Source organism: Phyllobates terribilis, unplaced genomic scaffold (genome assembly GCF_046119375.1).
Source record: "Phyllobates terribilis strain yellow unplaced genomic scaffold, ASM4611937v1 Scaffold_7__3_contigs__length_470593459, whole genome shotgun sequence".
Taxonomy (NCBI): domain Eukaryota; kingdom Metazoa; phylum Chordata; class Amphibia; order Anura; family Dendrobatidae; genus Phyllobates; species Phyllobates terribilis.
The window spans coordinates 424,393,957-424,419,587 of NW_027362767.1; the positions used below are offsets into that span (position 1 = coordinate 424,393,957).

The 25,631-nt window shown below is 44.9% G+C and overlaps 1 protein-coding gene across 2 annotated transcripts in view; it reads right to left on the reverse strand.

Annotated features, from left to right (window-relative positions):
- Window positions 1-11,465: 11,465 nt before the first annotated feature.
- The window catches only part of LOC141155155 (complement C2-like), a 54,393-nt gene continuing 40,227 nt past the window's right edge, over window positions 11,466-25,631 (reverse strand). For both annotated transcript variants that reach the window (XM_073641843.1, XM_073641842.1), the window contains exons 10-18: window positions 21,840-21,977; window positions 20,729-20,820; window positions 19,715-19,826; window positions 17,749-17,896; window positions 16,937-17,013; window positions 16,155-16,261; window positions 15,708-15,819; window positions 15,209-15,261; window positions 11,466-13,004 (exon numbers count right to left, since the gene is read on the reverse strand). In XM_073641843.1, coding sequence (XP_073497944.1) covers window positions 12,813-13,004; window positions 15,209-15,261; window positions 15,708-15,819; window positions 16,155-16,261; window positions 16,937-17,013; window positions 17,749-17,896; window positions 19,715-19,826; window positions 20,729-20,820; window positions 21,840-21,977 — 1,031 coding nt within the window. In that variant the 3' untranslated portion in view covers window positions 11,466-12,812. The remainder of the gene's footprint in view (window positions 13,005-15,208; window positions 15,262-15,707; window positions 15,820-16,154; window positions 16,262-16,936; window positions 17,014-17,748; window positions 17,897-19,714; window positions 19,827-20,728; window positions 20,821-21,839; window positions 21,978-25,631) is intronic.

Sequence of the window (25,631 nt, forward strand, 5' to 3'; positions counted from 1 at the left end):
TGATAGAAGTTAGCATCTGCTTTGTTTTCTTGGAATGCAAGCATAAGTGTGCAGCCTGCCACCTACCCACCCTCAGGCTGCAGTACAATACTGCTAGCTTGCTTGCACTTGAAATGAGGCCTTTTAGGCTTGTGGAGGCAGACGCCGGCCACCATGTCATGGCTGCGTCGGCGGCCTGGTATCCATACTCAGTTCCCAGCGGCCGGGTGTCCACGCACGGTCCCCAGCCGCCCCACGGCCGGGTACCCACACACGGTCCTCAGCTGCCTGGGGGCGGCAGGGTGTCCATAAACGGTCCCCAGCCGCCCCTATTTGTCCCAGTGCACCTTATACAAAAGCGCGCATGCCAAAACATTACCTGTGCCCTCCCCAGTGCATTTAGTGGGAAGGACAGCCTAACCACAAACACGTGGACAAGTGAATGTGGCCAGGGATGGTCCATCTGACTGACGCCTTCACACTGGGTTAATATTGTGGAAGCCGGGACACAGTTGGACACTGGGATGCAACACGTCCTCCAGACATAGAGGATTGCGGGTCCTGGGTCAATCAGGCTTCAACACAAAGTTCAGAAGGTACAGCAGCAGTGGTCGGCCTCCTACACAACGAGTAAATTATTCATGATCATGAGGCCATCCATCTCCTTAGTTTTCTGTTCCTTGGAATGCAAGCGCATGTATGTAGTAGCGGCTAGGCCTGAGGTGGTCAGCGTTTTGGCGCATGTCCTACCTCCGACGAGGATTGCTGGATGTTTTCCTGCTACTATCCCAGTTCTATGACTCCTGTTAAAACAAAGCTTCATGTGATGAATGATGGATGAGGTAGTGGCAAAGGAGAAAGAGCAGGAGGAACAGGGACCATTCACATCAATATCAGGCCAGTCAACCACACATGTCTTGTAGGATATGTTTCTGTACCAAAAGGAGCGGTTCGGCTACACAGTTATAGGGCATACAGTGAGTGCAATGCCTACCAAAAATTTCGAGGCACTCCAATGCCCCTTGGAAGTGACATGGAGGTCAGAGGGCCTTAACTAAACAGTTTTTTCCATTTATAGCAACTGGGTCTCCTGTACTCTGTTGGCCTAAGCAGTGAATGGAAGGCTTTCCAAAAATTGAGGCACTGCAATGCCCCTTGAAACAGACATGGATTACAGTGTACTAAAAGCCTTCTACCCATTGGGGAGTGGGTCTCCCTTAGTGTTCCCTATGCATTGACAAGCAAAAGCTGACTAAAATTAGGAGGAAATGCAATGCCCGTTGGAAGAGTCGTGGAGGTTAGAGGTAATTAAAAACAACATTTCGATGCCCCTTGGAAGAACTGTGGAGTTCAGAGTGGTTTAGCAAGACGGTTTTAATGCCCCTTGGAAGAGCTGTGGAGTTCAGAGTGGTTTAACAAGACGGTTTTAATGCCCCTTGGAAGAGTGGTGGAGGTCGCAGTGGAATAAAAAGACAATATCAATGCCCCTTGGAAGAGTGGTGGAGTTCACAGTAGCTTAACAAGACGGTTTTCATGCCCCTTGGAAGAGCTGTGGAGTTCAGAGTGGTTTAACAAGACGGTTTTAATGCCCCTTGGAAGAGACGTGGAGGTCACAGTAGCTTAACAAGACGGTTTTCATGCCCCTTGGAAGCGCTGTGGAGTTCAGAGTGGTTTAACAAGACGGTTTTAATGCCCCTTGGAAGAGACGTGGAGGTCCCAGTAGCTTAACAAGACGGTTTTAATGCCCCTTGGAAGAGACGTGGAGGTCACAGTAGCTTAACAAGACGGTTTTCATGCCCCTTACAAGAGCCATGAAGTACAGCATATTAAAAATATTATTCCCATTATTGGGGAGTGGGTCTCCCATAGTCTTTGCCTATGCCTTCCAAGCAAAAGCTGCCAAAAATTAGAACGGAGTAACTTGCAATGCTGGCCACACGGACTACGGTCACCCTGGTGGTATAGTGTTGGTGGAGGCTGAGGATAAAGAGAAGAGCAAAATACAGCCGAAATGAGGAAGCGTATACCCATGTGTGGGTGTGAAGCGGTGCATGGGAATACACCTCCCGAAATAACACAGTGGATTTGACTTTGTTACTCTGCTGTCATTTGGTGGTGATGAGAAGTCTGGCCCAATCCAGCCCTTGTTCATTTTGATAAGGGTCAGCTTGTCAGCATTGTCAGTTGACAGGCGAGTGCGCTTATCAGTTATAATTCCCCCAGTGGCACTAAAAACACGCTCCGATAATACGCTAGCGGCAGGGCAGGCCAGGACCTCCAAGGCGTACAGAGCGAGTTCATTCCAAGTGTCCAACTTGGATACCCAATAATTAAAAGGCACAGAGGAATCACGGAGGACGCTGGTACGGTCGGCAAGGTACTCCCTCACCATCTTTTGAAACTTTCCACTCCTTGTGAGAGTACCCCGCGCCTCAGGGCCTGTAAGCTGGGCAGGTCTCAGAAAACTGTCCCAGAACGTTGACAGTGTTCCCCTGCCTCTGCTGGATTGGAGTTGTGTCTCTTTCGCCTGTACGCCTTGGTTGGGCAAAGAACTGTGACCTCTGCCGCTAGCGTGTTCAGATGGGAATTTTTTTAACAGTTCTGCAGCAAGGGCCTTCTGGTACTGCCCCATTTTTGTAGACCTCTCCACCTCAGGAATAAGAGAGTGAAAGTTCTCCTTGTAACGGGGGTCTAAAAGTGTCACCAACCAGTAATGACTGTCACCCAACATTTTGACAAGGCGAGGGTCACGGTTAAGGCAGCGTAACATAAAGTCAGCCATGCGTGCCAGACTGGTAACGGGCAAGACTTCAGTATCCTCACCAAGATGACGACTGACCATGCTCTCCTCCTCCTCCCCCCTGTCCTCAGGCCACCCACGCTGAACCGACGGTATGACAGTTGTACAGGTACTACCGTCTACAGCGCATGATACCAGCTCCTGTTCTTCCTCCTCCTCTCCCTCATTGTCCCCCAATGCACGTTGGGATGAGATGAGGCTGGGCTGTGTGTAATCGCCCGTTACTGTTAGAACTCTCCTGTTAGTTTTTTTTTAGTTTGCTGGTCACATGACCATTTTTGCCTATTTAATCCGGCTCTGCCCTCCTGGTCTTGCTGGACTTCATTGTATTTACTACTCTTGAGCTAGCTTGTTGCTCTGTTGCCGTTCTCTGTTAGATTTGCTAGGTCTTCTGACATCTATGCTTTTTGTTGTGTGTTTGTCTTTGACTGCTACTATTTCTGCTAGGAGGTGTCCAACTTATCCCAGTCCCTAGTTCTTGTAGGGATCCCTCCCTCACATCTATAGGTCTTCGTACAGACTAGCCGAGGACTTTAGCGGGTCTGATCGCAGGATCAGGTTCCCCGTTACATCGTAGGGATCTAGTTTAGTTCTATTGTAGGGACAGTTCTCCTGTCTTTCCTTAGTCCCTGTAGCAGATCATAACAGTAAGTCCAGCCCTAAAAGAAAAAAAAAAAAATTTCTCTAAGGAAAGACCTCCAGTTTTCCATCATGGTCTCGGTTCAAGATTTGGCTCAACGCTTGCAGGGACTCTCTCTGGAAGTGGCCGAGCTCCAACAACACGTGAGTAGCTGTTCTGGAGCGCATTTTGTGGAACCAAAGGTACGTCTGCCTGATCTATTTTTTGGCGAACAACAAGATTTTTTTTCTTTTAAAAATGCTTGTTTATTGTATTTTCGTTTGAGACCCGGATCCTCTGGTGATGAATCACAGCGCATAGGGTTCATAATGTCACTTTTGCGCAAAGATCCTCAGGGATGGGCCTTCTCTCTCCAACCTAGTGATACGTGCTTTAGATCAGTGGATAGTTTTTTTTTCTGCTTTGGGTTTGTTGTATGATGATCCTGATCGTGTCTCATCTGCTGAGTCTGAATTGAGACGTTTGAGGCAGGGATCAGGTAATGTGGAAAAATATTGTTCTCACTTCCGTCGGTGGTCTGCCCAGGTGGGGTGGAACGATTCAGCTTTGAAAAGCTTGTTTCTTGCAGGGCTAGGTGAAAGGGTTAAGGATTTACTGATTGCTTATCCCACACCTGGAAACTTGCAGGAGGCAATGCAATTAGCTATACGGGTGGATAGGAGACTGCGTGCAAGGGTTAATGAGAGCAAATCCTCTGCTATGTCAGCTCCGAGTCCTGAGAGGGTCTGTGCTGACAATGGAGAGCCAATGGAGATTGGGGCGATGACACCCCGCTCTCAGGAAAAAGACCGCAGGCTTTCTGAAGGCTTGTGCTTCTATTGCGGAAATTCTGGTCATCTTATTAAGAACTGTGTGCTTCGTATGAAGAAAGAAAAAAAAATCGTCAGTTATGCCCGTATTGCCTGTTTAAATTCTAAGGGAGTATTCCTATCTGCCACTACTGCTGCTCAGGATGAATTAATTGAATTTCGGGTATTTATGGATTGTGGTTCTACTCTGAATGTGATTGATGGGGGATTCTTGGAAAAACTTAGATTAGAACCTAAAACTTTGTCATCCCCTATTGCTGTGGTTTCTGTTGATGGCTCTCCCTTGAAGAGTGTTACTCACAAGGTCTGTGAATTTCCCCTCACTATTAATGGTATTCATCAAGAGAATTTGGATTTGGTGGTATTGGATAATTTGCCTTCTCCAGTAATATTGGGGTTACCCTGGTTAAAATTGCACAATCCTGTACTGGATTGGTCTACCAATGAAATTAAGTTCTGGAGCCCTAAGTGTTATGACAAGTGTTGTAACGAACGTATTGCTGCGGTGGAAAAAGGGGAATTACCTGTACCTATTCAGGATTTTTGGAGAGTTTTTTCTGAGGAGGAGTCACAAATTTTGCCTCCCCATAGAGACTATGATTGTATCATTGAATTTGTCCCTGGAGCGACTCTTCCTAAAAGTCGTTTATTTAATCTTACTATTCCTGAGAGAAAGGCTTTGGAGGAATACATACAGACAAGCTTGGCCGCCGGTCACATTAGGCCTTCCAAGTCTCCTGTGGCTGTTGGATTTTTTTTTTGTAAAAAAAAAAGATGGCGGTTTACGTCCTTGTCTGGACTTTCGTGAGATTAATAAAATTACTGTACGCAATCCTTACCCACTGCCATTGATTCCTGATTTATTTAACCAGTTAGTGGGGGCCAAGTGGTTCTCTAAAATTGATCTCCGGGGGCATACAATTTGTTGCGCATGAAGGAGGGTGATGAATGGAAGACTGCTTTTAACACTCCCGTGGGTCATTTTGAGAATCTGGTTATGCCTTTTGGTCTTACCAATGCTCCAGCATTTTTTCAGAATCTTATTAATGACATCTTTAGACCTTTAATCGGCAAAAATGTGGTTGTGTATTTGGATGACATTCTGATTTATTCGCCTGATCTGGAGTCTCATTGGCGGAGCGTACGTGAGGTATTACAGTTATTAATGGACAATTCGCTTTTTGCTAAGCTGGAGAAATGTGAGTTCGCTGTACAGAGAATTAGTTTTTTGGGCTACATTGTCTCCAGTGAAGGTTTTGAGATGGACCCGGTTAAAGTTCAAGCTGTGCAGGAATGGCCTAGGTCTATTGGTTTGAAATCGATACAGAGGTTTTTGGGTTTCGCCAATTATTACAGAAAATTCATAAAAAAATTTTCTATTATTGTCAAACCTCTGACCGATCTCACCAGGAAAGGTGCTAATGCGGTTCAGTGGACTTCTGAGGCCATTGAAGCTTTTGTGTTTCTAAAGGAGAGGTTCACCTCTGCTCCCATCCTTATGCAGCCTGATGTGACTAAGCCGTTTTTGGTTGAGGTTGATGCTTCTTCGGTGGGGGTCGGTGCGGTATTGTCTCAGGAAAACAAGGATGGAGTACATCCCTGTGCCTTTTTTTCAAAAAAAAATTTCTGAGACTGAACTTAATTACGATATTGGTAATCGGGAATTGCTGGCTATTAAACTCGCATTTGAACACTGGCGTCACCTCTTGGAAGGTGCTGAATTTCCCATTCAGGTTTTCACTGATCATAAAAATCTGATCTATCTTGATGCTGCCAAGCACTTGAATGCCCGTCAGGCTAGGTGGGCACTTTTTTTCTCGCGGTTTAATTTTTCCGTTACTTACATCCCGGGTACCAAGAATGTTAAAGCGGATGCTTTGTCTCGCAGCTTTTCTCCCGTGGTCGGTGTTGTGAAGGAAGAGGAGAGCATTTTACAAGAAGGTGTTGTGATTGCTGCTTTGGAGGATGAGATTCTTAAAGCACAGGAGAATGCTCCATCTAACACTCCCCATGGGAGGTTGTTTGTGCCTAGGACCTTTAGGAGAGATTTGTTTGTTGAGTGTCATGAGTCTCGGTTGGCAGGTCATCCAGGAATTTCTGAGACCAAGAGACTTGTGGGTCGCAGTTTTTGGTGGCCTGGATGGCAGAAGGAAGTCATTAAGTGGGTGCGCCAATGTACTGTGTGTGCTAGATCTAAGTCTTCGCATGCTCCTGCTGCGGGGTTGCTTTGCCCTCTGGAGGTTCCTAGTGCACCTTGGACACATCTGGCTATGGACTTTATTACTGACCTTCCCCCCTCTGAAGGTTTCACGGTCATCTGGGTGGTCGTGGACCGTTTTAGCAAGATGTGTCACTTGGTTCCCTTCATCAAACTGCCTTGCGCTAAGACACTCGCTAAGGCCTTTGTCAAGGAAATTGTCAGACTACATGGTGTTCCTACTGACATTGTTTCTGATAGGGGACCTCAGTTCGTGGCTCATTTTTGGCGTGCCTTTTGTGACAGGTTGGGAGTTCATTTGTCTTTTTCATCTGGATATCATCCTGAGTCTAATGGCCAGACAGAAAGGAAGAACCAGGATGTTGAGCAGTTCTTGCGTTGTTTTGTGGCAGACAATCAAGAGGGGTGGTCTGAGTTTCTGCCACTTGCTGAGTTTGCTCTTAACAACCATACATCCTCTTCTGCTGGGTGTTCGCCTTTTTTTTGTTGTTCTGGGAGACATCCGTCTTTTGGGTCATTCTCCAAATTGGTTTCGGCTGTGCCTGAGGAGGAGAGTTTTTCCGGTGATTTGGAGAGAGTTTGGACGGATGTGCGTGGTAATCTTCAGGAGGCTAACAAAAAATCTAAGAGGTACTTTGATAGGAAACGGCAAGAGGTTTTGTTTGCTGTTGGTGACATGGTTTGGTTGTCCTCTAAGAATCTGCGATTGAGGATTCCTTCTAAAAAATTGGGTCCCAAGTTCGTAGGGCCCTTTAAGGTGCTTCAGATAGTTAACCAATCTGCTGTTACGTTGGAGGTTCCTACGTCCTGGAAGATTAACCCGGTGTTTCATGTTTCTCTGTTGAAAAAAGCTGATCTTTCAGATGGTGACGCCTCTGCCACTGTTCCTCCGGTGGTGGAGGACGGGGAATATGAAATTTCCCGCATCCTAAATTCTAGACGGTATAGAGGGAGTTTGCAGTATCTCGTCGCTTGGAAGGGTTTCGGACCTGAGGATAACTCATGAGTGAGGGCGGATGATGTTTCTGCTTCCAGACTTGTCAGAGCGTTTCACAGGAGGTTTCCTGGTAAGCCTGGGCCTAGGGGATCCGGAGGATCCTCTTAGAAGAGGGGGTACTGTTAGAACTCTCCTGTTTAGTTTTTTTTTAGTTTGCTGGTCACATGACCATTTTTGCCTATTTAATCCGGCTCCGCCCCCCTGGTCTTGCTGGACTTCATTGTATTTACTACTCTTGAGCTAGCTTGGTGCTCTGTTGCCGTTCTCTGTTAGATTTGCTAGGTCTTCTGACCTCTATGCTTTTTGTTGTGTGTTTGTCTTTGACTGCTACTATTTCTCCTAGGAGGTGTCCAACTTATCCCAGTCCCTAGTTCTTGTAGGGATCCCTCCCTCACATCTATAGGTCTTCGTACAGACTAGCCGAGGACTTTAGCGGGTCTGATCGCAGGATCAGGTTCCCCGTTACATCGTAGGGATCTAGTTTAGTTCTATTGTAGGGACAGTTCTCCTGTCTTTCCTTAGTCCCTGTAGCAGATCATAACAGTTACGGCTTCTTGATCCATCTCATCATACTCTGGCTGCAATGCCTCCTCTTTAATTCTCTGCAGAGAGCGTTGCAAAAGACAGACAAGTGGGATGCTGACGCTAATGATGGCGTCATCGCCACTCACCATCTTGGTGGACTCCTCAAAGTTTGTCAGGATGGTACATATGTCAGACATCCAGGTCCACTCCTGAGGTCTTATGTGTGGAGTCTGACCTGAATATCGACGGCCTTGTTGCAGCTGGTACTCCACAACTGCTCTCTTCTGCTCACAAATCCTTTGCAACATGTGGAGGGTAGAGTTCCAACGTGTGGGAACATCACACACCAGTCGGTGTGCCGGAAGCTGCAAATGCTGCTGCAACACAGCAAGGGCGGCGGAAGCTGTTGCCGACTTCCAAAAATGAGCTGACAGGCGGCGTACTTTGACGAGCAGATCTGGCAACTCGGGGTACGATTTAAGAAACCGCTGAACCACGAGGTTAAGCACATGAGCCAGGCATGGTACGTGTGTGATCTCGCCTCAGAGCCGCCATTGTCACACACGACCATGCCTGGATGTAGGTTCAGCGTTCTCAGCCACAGATCTGCCTGCTCTTTCACAGCTGTCCACAGCTCACAAGCAGTGTGAGGTTTATCACCTAAGCTCATGAGTTTCAGCACAGCCTGTTGCCGCTTGGCGGAGGCAGTACTGCAATGCTTCCAGCTTGTAACTGATGTGGTGATATCTGAGATGGAGGCTGAGGAGGAGGAGGAGGATGATGCGCAGGAGCTGTACACTGTGGGGGCAACTCTGACTGACATAGGGCCCGCAATCCTCGGTGTGGGGAGGATGTGTTCCGTCCCAAGGTCCGACGGTTCCCGGCTTCCACTATGTTTACCGAGTGTGCCATCAGGGAGATGTACCGTCCCTGGCCACAAGCACTTGTCCACGTGTCCGTTGTCAGGTGGACTCTCCCAGTAACTGCGTTGTTGAGGGCACGGCAGATGTTTTGGGACACATGCTTGTATAGTGCGGGGATGGCACAGCGGGCAAAATAGTGTCGGCTGGGGACCGAGTACCGAGGGACGGCCACCTCTATAAGGTTGCGGAAGGATTGCGTCTCCACCAGCCTAAAAGCCAGCATTTCCAACACAAGCAGTCGTGAAATGTGCAAATTTAGAACTGTGGCCTGTGGGGCGTTGGCTGCGAATTTGCGCTTTCGTTCAAAGGTCTGGGATATGGACAACTGAACGCTGCGGTGGGACATGGACATGGACGTTGATGCTGTTTCTTGAGAAACTGCCATAACAAGTGAAGACTGAGAGGAGGGGGCATCTTTACATGCAGTATGGACAGGGGATTGCCTTGCACGCACAACAGGGGGTTCTCTTACGCACAACAGCGGAAGAAGCAGTGGTGACACCCGCTGACACTGGTCGTGAACCCTGGGGTTCGCCCCACAAAGTCGGGTGCTTTGCTGACATGTGCCTGATCATGCTGGTGGTGGTCAGGCTGGTAGTTTTGTCACCCCTGCTGATGCTGGCATGGCAGGTGGTACAAATGGCCTTTTTGGGGTTATCAGCAGTCTTTAAAAAAATTCCAGACTCTGGAAGACCTACCGGTTGTACTGGCAACGTCCCTCGTGTTGGTGCTACGGGGAACGGTTGCCCGCCTTCTGTGTGCGGCCACCACACTGCTTCTTCCTGCCTGTTGGGGTACTCTGCCTCCCTCCCCCTGTGTGCTGCTGGCCTCGCTCTGCGCGTCCTGCCACGTTGGGTCAGTTACTAGATCATCCACCACCTCCTCCTCTTCCACTTGCGCACCACTATCCTCCTCCTCACTTCTTGGCAATTGTGTCTCGTCATCGGCCACCTCTTGTGACAAATTGCCAGCGTCGACTTCCTGTGGCCGTGGCTGTTCAAATATTTGGGCATCGCTACATGGGATCTCCGCTTCCACCACTTCAAGCGGAGCAGGGTAGGGGCCCAAATCTGGAAATGGACGAGTGAACAGCTCTTCAGAGTGTCCAAGTGTGGGATCAGTTGCTGTCTGACGACACTCGGCATGGTGGGAGGAAGGAGCATCAGGGTGAGGAGGGGTATGCGGTCGAGACTCACGGCTACTAAAACTTGACCGTGTGGAAGACAGACCGGAGGTGGTGGTGCCCAGGTAACTGGAAGTATTATCTGCTATCCAATTAAGAACCTGTTCACACGATCAGTTCGCAATACTGGTGTTGTTCTGTGCTTCCCTAGTAATTCGGTCAAGAAGTGGGAGCGAGAAGATGTGGCTGTTGGTTGTGGCACATTTTCACCTTGGCCACGGCCCCGTCCTCTGCATGAACCATCACCAGAACGTCCAGTTCCACGTCCCTTGCCACGCGCCTTGCCCATTGTAAAGGAAGTAAAATAGCTTACACTCTCAATATCAATGGAAAAAGGGTAATAGAAAGGAGATTAGAACCGTGGAAGAGGAAAACCACACTTCTATTTCTCTGGCCTACACCAGAATATTTTAAACAGATATATTTGTGTCTGAACAGTCAGTGAGACACTTACTGTTTTTTTTTTACGTAAAAAAGGCAAAAAGCTGGATAATACTGAGATTTGAACCGTGGAACTGCAAAACCACAGTTTTAGTTATGTGGCCTACACCAGAATCTTTTAAACAGATATATCGGTGTCTGAACAGTCACAGACACACTCAATTTTTTTTTTTTTTTGGGGGGGGATACTAAAAGGTTAATAAGATGCGTATTTGTACAGTCTGACTGAGGAAAAAAAAAATACAGGATTTAGATGAAAAAAAAGGATTTTTCCTGGCCCCTGAGACCTGGGGATAAGTCTAGCAATTTGACCAGCAGGAGCACACAGGACTGTAATGCAGCGTTTGCTGGTATAACCACTGCGTCTCCTATACAGCCTGCCTGCCTGCCTGATACCTGGGATGGATATTAGTCCTGAGAAGGACTGTTTCTTTGATTTTGCAGGCTTTAGAGACCCTACACTAACTATTTCGCACTATATATCTCTCCCTAAATCAGTAGCGCTGTCCCTACACTGTCTGATCCGGAGCGTCTGTGTCCAAGATGGCGGCGCCCGGTTTTAAATACTCGAGGTGACGCTGTGCGGCCAGCCAATCACTGTAATGCCCACAAACAACATGGCTGCGGCATTACAGTGACTGGCAAGCAATCCCTGCATGTTCATTGGCTCTGTAAAGAGCGCCAAACATGCAGGGCGGAGACCCGAGCTCCCGCCCGAGTAACCCGGAAATACTCGGTGCTCGCCGAACATCCCGAGTAGTGAGATGCTCGGGTCAGTACCGAGCAGTGTCGAGCATGCTCGCTCAACACTAGTGGACATCCATCTGATAATCCGGCACATCTAGTGCTTGGAGGGGTTAATTTCTGATTTCCCTGTGGTTTGGGAGGCCTCAATGACTGCTCTCCTTCTGGGCAAGAGGGACGGGCTATCAGATCAATAAAGAAAAACATGAAAATAAAAAAGTTTATTGCAAATCTGAACAATGGACATGAAATAAGCGGGATTAAACATTTTTCATAGATGTGTCTTCAGCACATGTACTTTTCATTCAGAATACAGCAGGCTAGCGGCCCTGAGGGTGAAGGAAAGGAATATCCATGTAAAGTAATAAAAAAAGGGCTTCTTTACAGTAAGAGCATTAATATAGTTACTTTTCATAGGTAGTGTGGTTCTTTACAGTATGAGCCAGTAAACTGTCGAAAGTAATATATACACATAAGAGTGGCATTATGATGACTTTACATGTAGAGAGATTCTTTACGGTAAGAGCATTTAATCTGGTGCTTGTTCAGTAAGGGCAGTTACACTTTATTGGCTATGAGATTTTACTACATATGGTTACTACATATGTAGGGGTTCTTTACAGTAAGATTAATATGGTTATTACATATATAGTTCTTTACAGTAAGATTGATATGGTTACTACATATGTAGGCGTTCTTTACAGTAAGATTGATATGGTTACTACATATGTAGGCGTTCTTTACAGTAAGATTAATATGGTTGTTACATATGTAGGGGTTCTTTACTGTAATATTAATATGGTTACTACATATGTAGGGGTTCTTTACTGTAATAATATGGTTACTACATATGTAGGGGTTCTTTACTGTAATATTAATATGGCTATTACATATGTAGTTGTTCTTTACAGTAAGATTAATATGGTTACTACATATGTAGGGGTTCTTTACAGTAAGATTAATATGGTTACTACATACTGTATGTAGGGGTTCTTTACAGTAAGATTAATATGGTTACTACAAATGTAAGGGTTCTTTACAGTAAGATTGTTTATATGGTGACTTCAGATGTAAAGGATTACTGACTATTTCATATGTAGATCTTTACTTTATGAGCAGTCAATATGAAGGTTTTTCACATGTGGACATTATTTACAGTAACGGCTGTATATTTAGTGACTTTCCATTGTAGGGGTTCTTTACAGTAAGAGCTTTAAACAATATATCTTCTATAGGAAGAGTAAATGCAGTGAATAAATTCGTAAAAAATGCCAATTTGAGTGGGTTAAATCAGTTGCAACCACAAACCCCAAACAAAGGCATTGGCAAATATTTGTCAGTCTTCACTGTACATCTGGCATTTTATTCAGAAAGTAGGAAGAACATGTAGGAAATTATACGATAAATCCATATGATAAATTAAGGGGAAGGTGGGTCCTGCTATAGCTCATTAAGCTTGCAATCTCATTTCATAGACTAAAAAGCAAGAAGTCCCTTCATACATTGCGGCCCTGGAGTCACGAGGCGCGCACTGACCCGGGCTGGGTATCGCATCATACAGGACAGACGACGTCTTCGTAGTTCTTTATGCCGGGCTGAAATGCTAGTTCACCCTTGAGATGTTTATGAAGCCACGGCAGAACCTGCAGGAGGTCAACATAAAAGTCCCGAGCATAATCTGGGAACGAGGTTTTCCTTTCAGGTGTTTCGCAAGGATTAAATGTACCGAAACTGAGGACCCCAACCTAAAAGGTGAGAAAAAAAGTAGTATATTAGATTGTTACTGTAACATTACATAATAGGGTTTTCTCAGCTGCATTTTCACTAGAAGAGCTCACTGAATACAGTACAGACCAAAAGTTTGGACACACCTTCTCATTTAAAGATTTTTCTGTATTTTCATGACTATGAAAATTGTACATTCACACTGAAGGCATCAAAACTATGAATTAACACATGTGGAATTATATACTTAACAAAAAAGTGTGAAACAACTGAAAATATGTCTTATATTCTAGGTTCTTCAAAGTAGCCACCTTTTGCTTTGATGACTGCTTTGCACACTCTTGGCATTCTCTTGATGAGCTTCAAGAGGTAGTCACCGGAAATGGTCTTCCAACAATCTTGAAGGAGTTCCCAGAGATGCTTAGCACTTGTTGGCCCTTTTGCCTTCACTCTATGGTCCAGCTCACCCCAAACCATCTCGATTGGGTTCAGGTCTGGTGACTGTGGAGGCCAGGTCATCTGGCGTAGCACCCCATCACTCTCCTTCTTGGTCAAATAGCCCTTACACAGCCTGGAGGTGTGTTTGGGGTCATTGTCCTGTTGAAAAATAAATGATGGTCCAACTAAACGCAAACCGGATGGAATAGCATGCCGCTGCAAGATGCTGTGGTAGCCATGCTGGTTCAGTATGCCTTCAATTTAGAATAAAGCAAAGCACCCCCACACCATCACACCTCCTCCTCCTTGCTTCACGGTGGGAACCAGGCATGTAGAGTCCATCCGTTCACCTTTTCTGCGTCGCACAAAGACACGGTGGTTGGAACCAAAGATCTCAAATTTGGACTCATCAGACCAAAGCACAGATTTCCACTGGTCTAATGTCCATTCCTTGTGTTCTTTAGCCCAAACAACTCTCTTCTGCTTGTTGCCTGTCCTTAGCAGTGGTTTCCTAGCAGCTATTTTACCATGAAGGCCTGCTGCACAAAGTCTCCTCTTAACAGTTGTTGAAGAGATGTGTCTGCTGCTAGAACTCTGTGTGGCATTGACCTGGTCTCTAATCTGAGCTGCTGTTAACCTGCGATTTCTGAGGCTGGTGACTCGGATTAACTTATCCTCAGAAGCAGAGGTGACTCTTGGTCTTCCTTTCTTGGGGCTGTCCTCATGTGAGCCAGTTTCTTTGTAGCGCTTGATGGTTTTTGCAACTGCACTTGGGGACACTTTCAAAGTTTTCCCAATTTTTCGGACTTACTGACCTTCATTTCTTAAAGTAATGATGGTCACTCGTTTTTCTTTACTTAGCTGCTTTTTTCTTGCCATAATACAAATTCTAACAGTCTATTCAGTAGGACTATCAGCTGTGTATCCACCTGACTTCTGCACAGCACAACTGATGGTCCCAACCCCATTTATAAGGCAAGAAATCCCACTTATTAAACCTGACAGGGCACACCTGTGAAGTGAAAACCATTTCCGGTGACTACCTCTTGAAGCTCATCAAGAGAATGCCAAGAGAGTGCAAAGCAGTCATCAAAGCAAAAGCGGGCTACTCTGAAGAACCTAGAATATAAGACATATTTTCAGTTGTTTCACACTTTTTTGTTAAGTATATAATTCCACATGTGTTAATTCATAGTTTTGATGCCTTCAGTGTGAATGTACAATTTTCATAGTCATGAAAATACAGAAAAATCTTTAAGTGAGAAGGTGTGTCCAAACTTTTGGTCTGTACTGTATATATTTATCGCGTTCAGTACATAGAAATATATGTATTCTGCTCCCCCTAGTGTTAACTACGGGTAGTGGGCTTTTTTTTTTATCTCCCCCTTTTTCGTGTTTTTTTTATTTGTTTTGTTTTTTTGAGGAAAGGAGGGTTATTTAAACTTTTAATTTTTGTTTGTTTTTTAATATTGAAAAATATTTTTGTGTATTTTTTTTTACACCTTTAATTAGTCCCCTTAAGGGGACTTGGTCCCCTCTTTTTTTAATACACTGCAATACTAGAGTAGTGCAGTGTACCGTAAATCTGACAATCTCCTATGAAGCCCACCTCATTGTATAGTCTCTATATAATCTCATGGCTCATGATTGCCTAATGGGCACTGAGGCTCGGTCCTGTTTGTGCCCCCAGGTACCGTATAGCTGTATAATAACCTTATCTACAGACTCTGATGTATGGAGGTTTCTCCTACTGGCGGATTATCTTACACATTGCTTTCAGTCTCACCTGGAAGAATCTTCTCTTATTCGGGTTCACAAAAAGAGATCCTCCGGATTCTCCTGTAAGAGAAAAATGGGATTGGTCATATAGAAATAGCTGGGAAAGGGTTAAATGCCCAATTGGAGAATTATGAGTTAATAATGAGGGGTGAGGGTACAAGGGTCCCAATCAATATGTCGGGACTGGATAGGAGTTACAATAAGCACTTCTTGCTCTGGAGGACCCAACGTGTGAATTGCACTGTGAGTGCAGTGTAATACCTCATTTATCCTGTGGGAGTGCTGCAGGGAAATTTTAACGATCATTGCCTTGCAATTTAGTGAAGTGTGCAAATTTTTTTTTTTTTAAAGCAATTTTTATTTTGCACCAAATTAATGAACAGGCGTGCGCCATACTGGTGGATATGGGGCAAAAAATGTCCAAAAATACCACATCCCCCAAGAAAGTGACTTAAGAAAACAAAATATGAATGGGACCCTTCGGGTTTGCTGGAGGAGGCACTTACCCTTACAAGACATATCTCCCTGTACACAGAGGTGGCGCGGAGACACCATGTCATGGGGGGTGATGTTTTTATATGTGTCAAAGCCTTTAATGGCCGACACGCAGGCTTCTCTCTGGACGATAAAATAGAATACAGTCATTACAATGTCGGTCCAGCTGCTGCAGAACCTCGTTTTGAAAATTAAGTGGGGGTTTCTTATCAATAATAAGCATGTGACCACTACTAGGGCCAGTGGTTGGCTGCAGCGGTCAGCTGATTGATGGATGCCCGATCCTCCTGTAAGAAAATAATCAGCTGCTTTCTCCCAATATTGAGATTGGGAATTAAGTGGGGGTTTCTTGACAATAATGAGCATGTGACCACTAGGGCCAGTGATTGGCTGCAGCGGTCAGCAGATTGATGGATGAGATAAGTCATTGCCTATAAAATATTCAGCTTGGGACTTACCAGATTGTCGTACTTTATAAAGACCTCCATCTTTTTCAGCTCTTTTTGTGAACCTTCTCTGGACAGAAATTCAGCCGGCACGCCACTGCCTTTCTGTAAGAAGGTGCCTGTCACAACACAGAAGCCATTACAGGGCAGGCATCATACAAAGGCCCTATAAATCTAGTCCTCCAAGATGGAGGACGAGTGCTGCCGAGCCTCCTCTCTGTCGGCAGCACAGTGCCGCCGCTGTTTCAGGCTGGTTGCTAGGCAAACGCCACTTAGCAACCATAGACTTTATCATGGGGGTTGTTAGGCGAAATGACTCCCTAGCAACTAGTCTGTGCTGGACAATTTAGGCCTGAAAGAATCTCCATTTTTATTTGTGGTTTCTGCGTGTCAGGGTTATAAAAAGTGGGATATCATAGGAAAATGTCACCTCTTTATGATTATTGGGGGTTGTACCCTCAAGGAAGGAGATGCCCCTTCAGATCTACGTGGGTCCTAATGGTCAGGCCCCCATAAATCGTCACTATTAGATAGTAATGATGCCAGGCTTCAAAGAAAGCTGAAGGCCTCTAACAATGGCGGTTTCCTTCTGGTTGCCATGGCGACCTCCTGTCACTCTCCTTTTTCTTTAGTAATTTTATAACCTACATATAACGTAGCATCAAGAAGAACACTAAGATGTATACACATGATGATCGATGTAGCCATGACAACCAGAATGGCTGTACTTGGAGTTTCCCTTTAACCAGCTGGTGTGAATGTGTATGGGACCGGACGCCCCGATGAGACATTACGGTGTTCGTCGCAGCTTGCATCCTTCGTCTTCTTCATTGCCCTGTTGGCAAGCTCCGTGCAGGGGAGGCAGATGGGCCTGTAACACAAAAATAAGGAGGTTGTCAGGTTGATTTAGTCCCTTGGTCAATGTGTAATGGTGCCAACCCCAGGGGGATCTGCCAAATTTACAAAACCTTTTTGCGTTGACATCTACAGTTTTGTTTTAAGGTCCAAATTTTACTTTCATAGGATATTGTCGGATAGAGCTTGTAAAAACAAGCACTTTTGCAATTTACTGCTTATTAAAATTTGCAGCCGTTCTTGAGATATTAACACTTTTGCTTACAGCTCGTTGCCTAGGAGACCGACCACCGTTGCCATCTAGCTTGTAAATACTGCTCTGATGCTGACCGGGATTAGGAGGTGACGGCGCGCTCTAGGAGATCCTGCCCAGCTTCAGAGCAGCGCTTACAAAGCTCAGTAGAAAGGAGCTTGTGAACAATCTGCATGTTCTTCTGTCTAGCAGCGGTGGTCGGTTTCCGAGTCAACGAGCTGTAGACAAAAGAAAAATGTTAATATCTCCTGAACGGCTGAAAATTTTGATAAGCAGTAAGTGGCAAAAGTGCTTGTACTTACGAGTACTATCCAACAATACCCATTTTATGAAGACGGGGATAACCCATAGATGTTTAATTCTGGCTGCCTGCCACTAGGGGGTGCTTAACTACATTTTGACTTGTATAGCTATTTTTGATCTTCATGGGAGCTTTACAAATCTGTATGCAGTGAGCTCCCCCTAGTGGTGGCTCCAGGTTCTAGAACAGTGTCCTACCTGGCGCTAATGGAGAATTTCACTTTCTTGCTTAGTTTTACAAGAGCCACATCATAGTCGAAATCCTGATGTATCCCTCTGCTCGATTTACGGCTCAGATTGTAGCAGTCGTGAATTTTAATACTTTCTGCTTTGTAAGTTTCACCACCTAGAAGACATGGGATGACAGGTATTATACACTATGGACCTTCATCAGAAGAAAGGAAGAAGTGACGATGCAGAACGCCATCCTGTTGGGCAGACCTTAAAGGGGAAATTGACTCAACCAGAGCAAATTGTGGCCCTTTAAGTCAGCTAATTGGAAGAACTTCCCTTATGTCAGCATGGCGTATATATTATGGTATAGATTATGGTGCAAAGGCGTAGAGTCCATTATGTAAGGTCAGGCCTAGGCCTCCTATGCCATTCTGTTGCTATGAGATGGACTGGTGCAGATGGAGGGGCGGCAATGAGCTAACAAAGAGGGGCGACAACTTCAGAACGCAAGGGCCCCACCGCTCAAAAATCCAGGGCAAGTGCCAGGACCAAGGGGGTCCACAACCTCCGTCCATGTATGGCACTTCTGAGGTTGGTAAAGGAGGGGAAGAGTCCCTTCCCGATGCCCGTAGACCCCACCGCCTGCAAAAATGTGCACCGATGACATCACCATAATATTTCGTCCTCGAAATATAATTGAAATCTAACAAAAAAAATCCTTTTTTTTTTTACATATTTGGTATTGCTGCATGAAAATATTATAATATTTCTCCCATGCAGTGAACGGCGAAACGAAAAGAAAAAAAATTGAAATGTCAGAATTGCTGCCCCCCTCCCCCTCTTATAGTAATGCTAAAAACTGCAAAAAAAAACATAACAATAAGAACAATTAATTACAGCTCAGGAAGGGAGGAAAGCAGAATACTGACCTCCTGGGAAGATGCGGCCCAAGAACCTGAATAAAACCAAATCTGGCCTTCATTATTCATGGGAAATGTGTGACCGCACTTAGGTTTATGGGCGGCTATAATTCTTGTTCTATTGAGCATTAAAGATATAAAAACGTTTTTTGTAATACCTTACTTCTATGCTGTGATATTGTAGGAGTGGTGGAGGTAATGTTCTGCTTCCTGACGCTCCAAGGCGTTAAATGTATTTTATATTAATGCATGTTTCTGAAAGTAAAACCCTCTGGGGTTGCAGTTTAGCCTAGACATGGTTAACTGTAACGGCCAGCCTGGATTGGGGAGGGGAAACTGAGAGTTAGTGCCAAGTTCAGGAAGTGACAAGTCAGTTTGGAGAAGTAAGAAGTGACAGCAGTGGTCACAGGCAATAGGCTGCTAGGGACAACGTGAGCCTGTTACTAGGGGCAGTGGATTACCAAAGAACCCTTCCATGCGAATCTGTCTGTCGGCCTGGGAATCAAGAGATAGACGTTGGGGGGCCTTGGGCGTACTAAGTCTGCGAAGCTGCAGGGAAAGATGGACTCAGACTCTCAGAGGTGGAGGGTAATGGATTCTGGGTGCACTGCTTGTGGTAGAGAAGAATTCCTAGTGCTAGGGAAGCTAGCAAGAGGGATGCTCTACCCATACTGAGAACCAGGGCTGAAGTTGTGTCCGGTACCTGTGTGAAAGACTGTAACCCGTTGGGCTCTATCCTATATACCTGATTGTACAGACTGCAAGCTGTCAAGTAAAAGTTTGATTGTTTTTACGAATCTCGTGCCCCCTGGATTGTTTGCTGCGAAGGCTCTGGAAGAGGAAAGCCTGGAGCCAGTGGAGGCCTATGGGCCAGAAGTAAGTGTGATGCACCCCACACACAGCAACACCCCGGAACGGGGACACGCTGTGTCTGTAGGGTGCCAGAGTGAACAGAAGCGGCAGCTCACACACGACTACCTCGCTCGGGTACCTTAAAATATGATCGCTTTACGTTACAGGCCCAGAACCCGAGCCTGCACTACTGAGGCATTACATATATAGGAACTTACCAATGTCGAATGTGTATCCGTCAAGGTTTTGGATGTCTGTGAAACAATGTGCCGCAGAGATGACCCAACTGCTGGATATGAGAGAGCCGAAGCAAGGGCTTTTCTTTCCAAACTAGGATATAGAATAGTTATTACAGTCAAGTTCTGATTTTTACTGAAGTGCATAGATAGGGAATGGGGGTCTTGACAGAAGGGGTCTCGGGTTATAGAACTCATTCCATTAGCCACTGAACAACCCCTCAAAGTGCCAGTCAGGGGCTGCTAAATACCCTGCCATCCTTGCCTCTCTCCTTATCGGTGGGGGTCCGACCGCTGGGATCTGCACCGATCATGAGATTGGGGTAAATTTGTCCCCGTTACAAAATGGAGCTGCATTCCGGATGCCCGACTGCTGCTCCGTCCATTCTCTATGCGGCAGAGCGCTGAGATTGACAGCTACATAGGGCATGAATTGAGCGGCGGTCTAGCGAGCGCACTGTGCTCCAATTTAAGGGGATACAAGTTTGCATTGCGCTTATCGGCGCCTGGGCCAGCGGTCAGACCCCACACTAACAATTACTTATCACTGGACAACCCCTTTAATGTTGTTTTTAATTTGTACCAAATTCTTCTTTTAGGCTGCACCTATTTTGATGTCTACTTTTTACTTTTTCATCTGTTTTTTTTTTTATGTTTGTTTTTGTGACCGATTTATTATTTGTCATTTTTTTTAAAAAAAACTCCAAAATTTTTAAATAAATGTTCCCCAGGTTTCCTCCCCAGAGTGATTTTATTGTACTGTACCACAAAAATTTTTACCCAAACATCAGAGTAACATGTGACTTTTTGCTCTAAAAAATGCACAAAAGAAGGTAAAAGACAACAAATATGGAGTATATTTGATTTTGTGCAATATTAATGAATCCGCATGCGCAATTTTGAAGAATTTATTGCTAAAAACGCCAGCGATTACCCCAAGACAAAAAAAAAAAAACGTATAAATCATAAATTCGGTTCATTTTGTATTTCACTCACTCCAATCTTCACGTTCCAAGGATAAATCAAGCTTTTGTCAGATTCATCGGTCTCGTCGTTGAGGCCACACATTTCCCCATAGTCACTGATATCTGTCAAGGAAAAAAATTATATATTTATGATCAATTGGTGGAAGTCGTGTAAAATCTAAATACATATAAGATAGAAAGAGATACTGTAGATACAGTATGTAAAAGATGGTCCAAACTTGTGTGGTAGACCGCCACCTCAGGATGATTTACCGGACAGCCCCGGTTCAATTCTTGTATTTTTCTTTATACTTTACTGAACGCTCAACTTAGAGGTACAATTCTTGAACAAAATGTGGCCAAAATAACACAAACATCCCAGAGCAAAGTCTCACTAAGCCTTAAAGGATTATTTGTTGAGCCTCACTCTTGGGCCCCTGGCACGTGGCCCTTCTGCCCCAGCTATCATGGCTGGATAGTCTCACCGGCTGGAAGTGTTCTTCCGTTCCATGCCCCTCTCACTTTCACACTGAGACTTTTCCAGCTCATCGCCCAGTACACCTTCACTCTTGAGTTGTTCACCCCATTCTCCTACAGGGACGAATCTACAATCTTGCTCACAGGTGGGCTTCTCTAGTTCCTCCCCTGAGGAACCCTTCAGGTTCAAGATGTTTCGCCAAGACTGATTACCAGTCCTTGCTATACTCAACACCAATGTCCCGTCAACTCTACTAGCTCACTGGACTGCAGGTCTGACCTCATGTCGTGGTAAACGTCCTCTTATCAAACCTCCCGTTGCGAAGCGCCCGTTCCGCTCCCAACCAACACATTGCTCAGCGGCGCTCTCTCCTTTCACTCCCAGACAACTTCACCATTTGCAAGTCGCGGGTCCTAACAGGCAGCCCTCTGCAACTGACCCAGAATAGAGGGAAGCAAGCCTGTACATAACTTCTGTCTTGGCTTTTCCACGATTTCGGTGGATTGATCTATTATAAAATTTGTATTTTTTCTGCCGACAAAGATCAGAAGACAAGCGGCGCTCCACCTGTCTGTCTGGTTTGTAATCGGGATTACGCGCTGATTTTATATTATACAGAAGGGAAAAGGAGACAGCGTGAGAGATGAGATTTGCAGCGCTGTACGTGTAATTTTTTGGAACGTAGTCTTCATGTCATCTGCCGTGTCCAAGATAAACACGTGTTTTTCATTCTCTTTCTGCGAGGCCAGTTCATTTAGCTCAGTCTTATCTGTGTCTCCTCCAACACCAAATGCGTAGACGTCTATCAAAGAGAAAATGTGGGAACAGAAAAAGAAAGGAGCGAATGTCAGAATCAACAGAATGAGTAATATGGTCAACAGAATACCGGGGGCAGAAAAGATGTAAGGACCCCCGAGGAAGCAGCATACTGAACATGCAAAACGCACATTGAGGACTGTTTCTCTTGCGGTAACCTTGCAGTCTGCATCATTATTATGGGCTTGAGCCCCTTTACTATGTATTCATCTTGACACCCATATGTCTGCACTTATATCTATGACCATTGTGTCTGTTATATTTATATGAATTATTTTTATACATTCATATCCGTCTATTTACTGTTGTTATTGTGCTTTTTCTGCCTGGTTAGCCATGTACTACCTTTCCATCTTTATTAATTTTATACATAGTTTATACTATATGTGTCAATAAATTGTTATATTTAAGCATAGAACTCAGTTTTTTCTCCTTTTTGTAATTTGGCTATAATTGGAGTTGCTTTCTGCCATTTAAGAGAAATTATTCCTTTTTGTGTCTAATGGCTATTTTTGCTCTATGATCATGCACCTGGTGAATTTATTTTATTAATTTGTATATAAATCACATAGGAGATACTTAGACTGCTGTATATACATCACATAGGAGATACAGACTGCTGTGTACATCATATAGGAGACACTGAGACTGCTGAATACATCACATAGGAGACATTAGTACTGCTATATATACATCACAAAGGAGACACTGAGACTGCTGTATATACATCACATAGGAAACACAGAGACTGGTGTTTCCATACATCACATAGGAGACACCAAGACTGCTGTATATACATCACAAAGGAGACACAGACTGTGGTATATACATTACAAAGGAGCCACTGAGACTGCTGCATACATCACATAGAAGACACTGGGCTGCTATATATACATCACATTGAAGACCCTGGGGTTGGTGTATATACATCACATAGGAGACATTTGGATGCTGAATATACATCGCATAGGAGACACTGAAGCTGATGTATATGCCTCACAAAGGAGACACTGGGAGTAGTGTATATACAGCACATAGGAGACACAGGAACTACTGCCTTCATCATTGGAGGGACGGGAGCGTAGAGCGCACTAATTCCACCCACAAAGAATGTCCTGACATTGGCACTGGCCAGCGTCAGGATATAATCTTGATGCGTGCATGGCAGCTTTCAGTGGTGAGTGCTGCGCGTGTGCTCACAGTCTAGGGTGGAATTAAAGGGACAGCAGCCAGCAAAAAGGGGCCGGTGGTCCAAGATTTTCAGTTCCTGTGAATCTGCCAGGGGGCCGGAAGAAATGCCATCATGGTCTGTAAACGGACAGAGGGCCGGTGGTTTCTCCTCCCTGCTTTAGCTGCTTTAGAGGAGGGTCTGGTCTAGGGTCTGCATTAGGTGCGTGACTGAGCCCGTGCAGGAGGGGGCCTGCCGATGCCAATTTCACCTGGGTGTTCCTTCTTGGACACACATTCAGGAGAAAGGTATTCTATACACATCGCCGGCCAATCAGAGGAGGCAGCTGACATGCAACGCCGAAGTCAGCTGCCGACTCCTGCGCCCTCTACAGAAGAGGACGCTGCATGGCGTTGGAGTGGAGGAAGTTGAGTAGAAATGTTTTTCTTTTTAAAATGTGCTGGAGAACAACTGAAGAGGCACAGTACATTATATTAGAATTGGGGACATTATACCAGAATGGGGGACATTATACCAGAATGGGGACATTATACCAGAATTGGGGATAATATACCAGGATGGGGGACATTATACCAGGATCGGGGACATTATACCAAATTGGGGAACATTATACCAGAATAGGGGACATTATACCAAAATGGGGGACATTATATCAGAATGGGGGCATTATTGTCACAGGTGTGTGAGATGTGACAGAGAGTCGCCCTGCAGTTGGTTGTAGGAGATCTCTTCATTTGGAATTACAGACACCTTCTTAGATCTGTCTTACTCTAGGACCCAGCGGCTACGTCCCTCCGGCTAATTGACACCCAGACCTGGGTGTTTAAATACTTCTTGTTTGCTATAGGGAGTTGATATTCACATCACTTGTGAAGGATTGGGGCTGTTGCAGTCTGTTTACTTCCTCTTTGGTGCTAAGAGACCGTGTGTGTAATCTCTCTGAAGTCGGCTCAAGCTAAGTTACTTCCCCCGTGTATGTCTCCCCTTGCTGTCTTTAGTTGTTAGTGAAGACTGACTAGCGCTCATCCCCCCTTACCTAGTCAGGGCCTAGCTCTAGGGAGATACAGGGTTTTAGGTTCCTGATCGGCAATTGGTGAGAAACCAATATAGGAACGGTAGGGAAGACAGGGTGATATCAGATCAGCCTAGGAGGTCTCCACCCCCTCTTTCTTTAGTGTCTGGTCTCCCTTCCCCTCATCCCTTCGTGTTGCACTTTGTCTTTCCTACACTGTGCGTGACAATTATACCAGAAGAGGGACATTATACCAGGATAGGGACATTATACCAGAATGGGGGATATTATACCAGGATGGGGGACATTATACCAAAATGGGGGACATTATACTAGGATAGGGACATTATACCAGGATGGAAACATTATACCAGAATGGGGAAATTATATCAGAATGGGGTCATTATACCAGGATGAGGGACATTATACCAGAATGGGGGACATTATACCAGAATGGGGACATTATATCAGAATGGGGGCATTATACCGGAATAGGGACATTATACCAGAATGGGGACATTATACCAGAATGGGGTCATTATACCAGGATGAGGGACATTATACCAGAATGGGGGACATTGGGTAATATTATACCAGAATGGGGGACATTGGGTAACATTATTCCGGAACGGGGGACATTATACGACTTTATAACAGAATGGGGACATTATACCAGGAAGGGGCCCAGGATAGGGAAAAATGTTATAACATGGGACCCAGGATGGGGAAGATTATTACAAGACGGAGACAGGACGGGGGCCATAATTACATGGGGGAGGAACACGCATGTCTTTATAGGATCTAGAATGCTACAAGGACCCATATATCTGACCAACATGCATGTGAGGGCACAGGTCCAAATTTTGCATCGAAGCCCATAGGACTCTAGTGACACCACTGGTCTGTATTATATTGATTTAGAGGGTCTGGTCTGTATTAATTTAAGAGGGTCTTGTCTAGGGTCTGTATTTGTTAAAAGAGTCTTTCTAGGGTTTATATTTAGGGGGTAAATATATCCAATATGTGTGAATCAAATACAAATGGACCGGTATAAGGTAAAAATTATGCACAGAGTACTGCACGCACACCTTCATTTATCACTTACCAAAATCTACCAGATGTCAATTCTCAAACACAGACAGATAGATAGATAGATAATAGATAGATAGATAGATAATAGATAGATAGATAGATAATAGATAATAGATAGATAATAGATAGATGATAGATAGATAGATAATAGATAGATAGATAAGAGATAGATAGATGATAGATAGATAATAGATAGATGATAGATAATAGATAGATAATAGATAGATAATAGATAGATGATAGATAATAGATAGATAATAGATAGATGATAGATAGATAGATAGATAATAGATAATAGATAGATAGATAAGAGATAGATAGATGATAGATAGATAATAGATAGATGA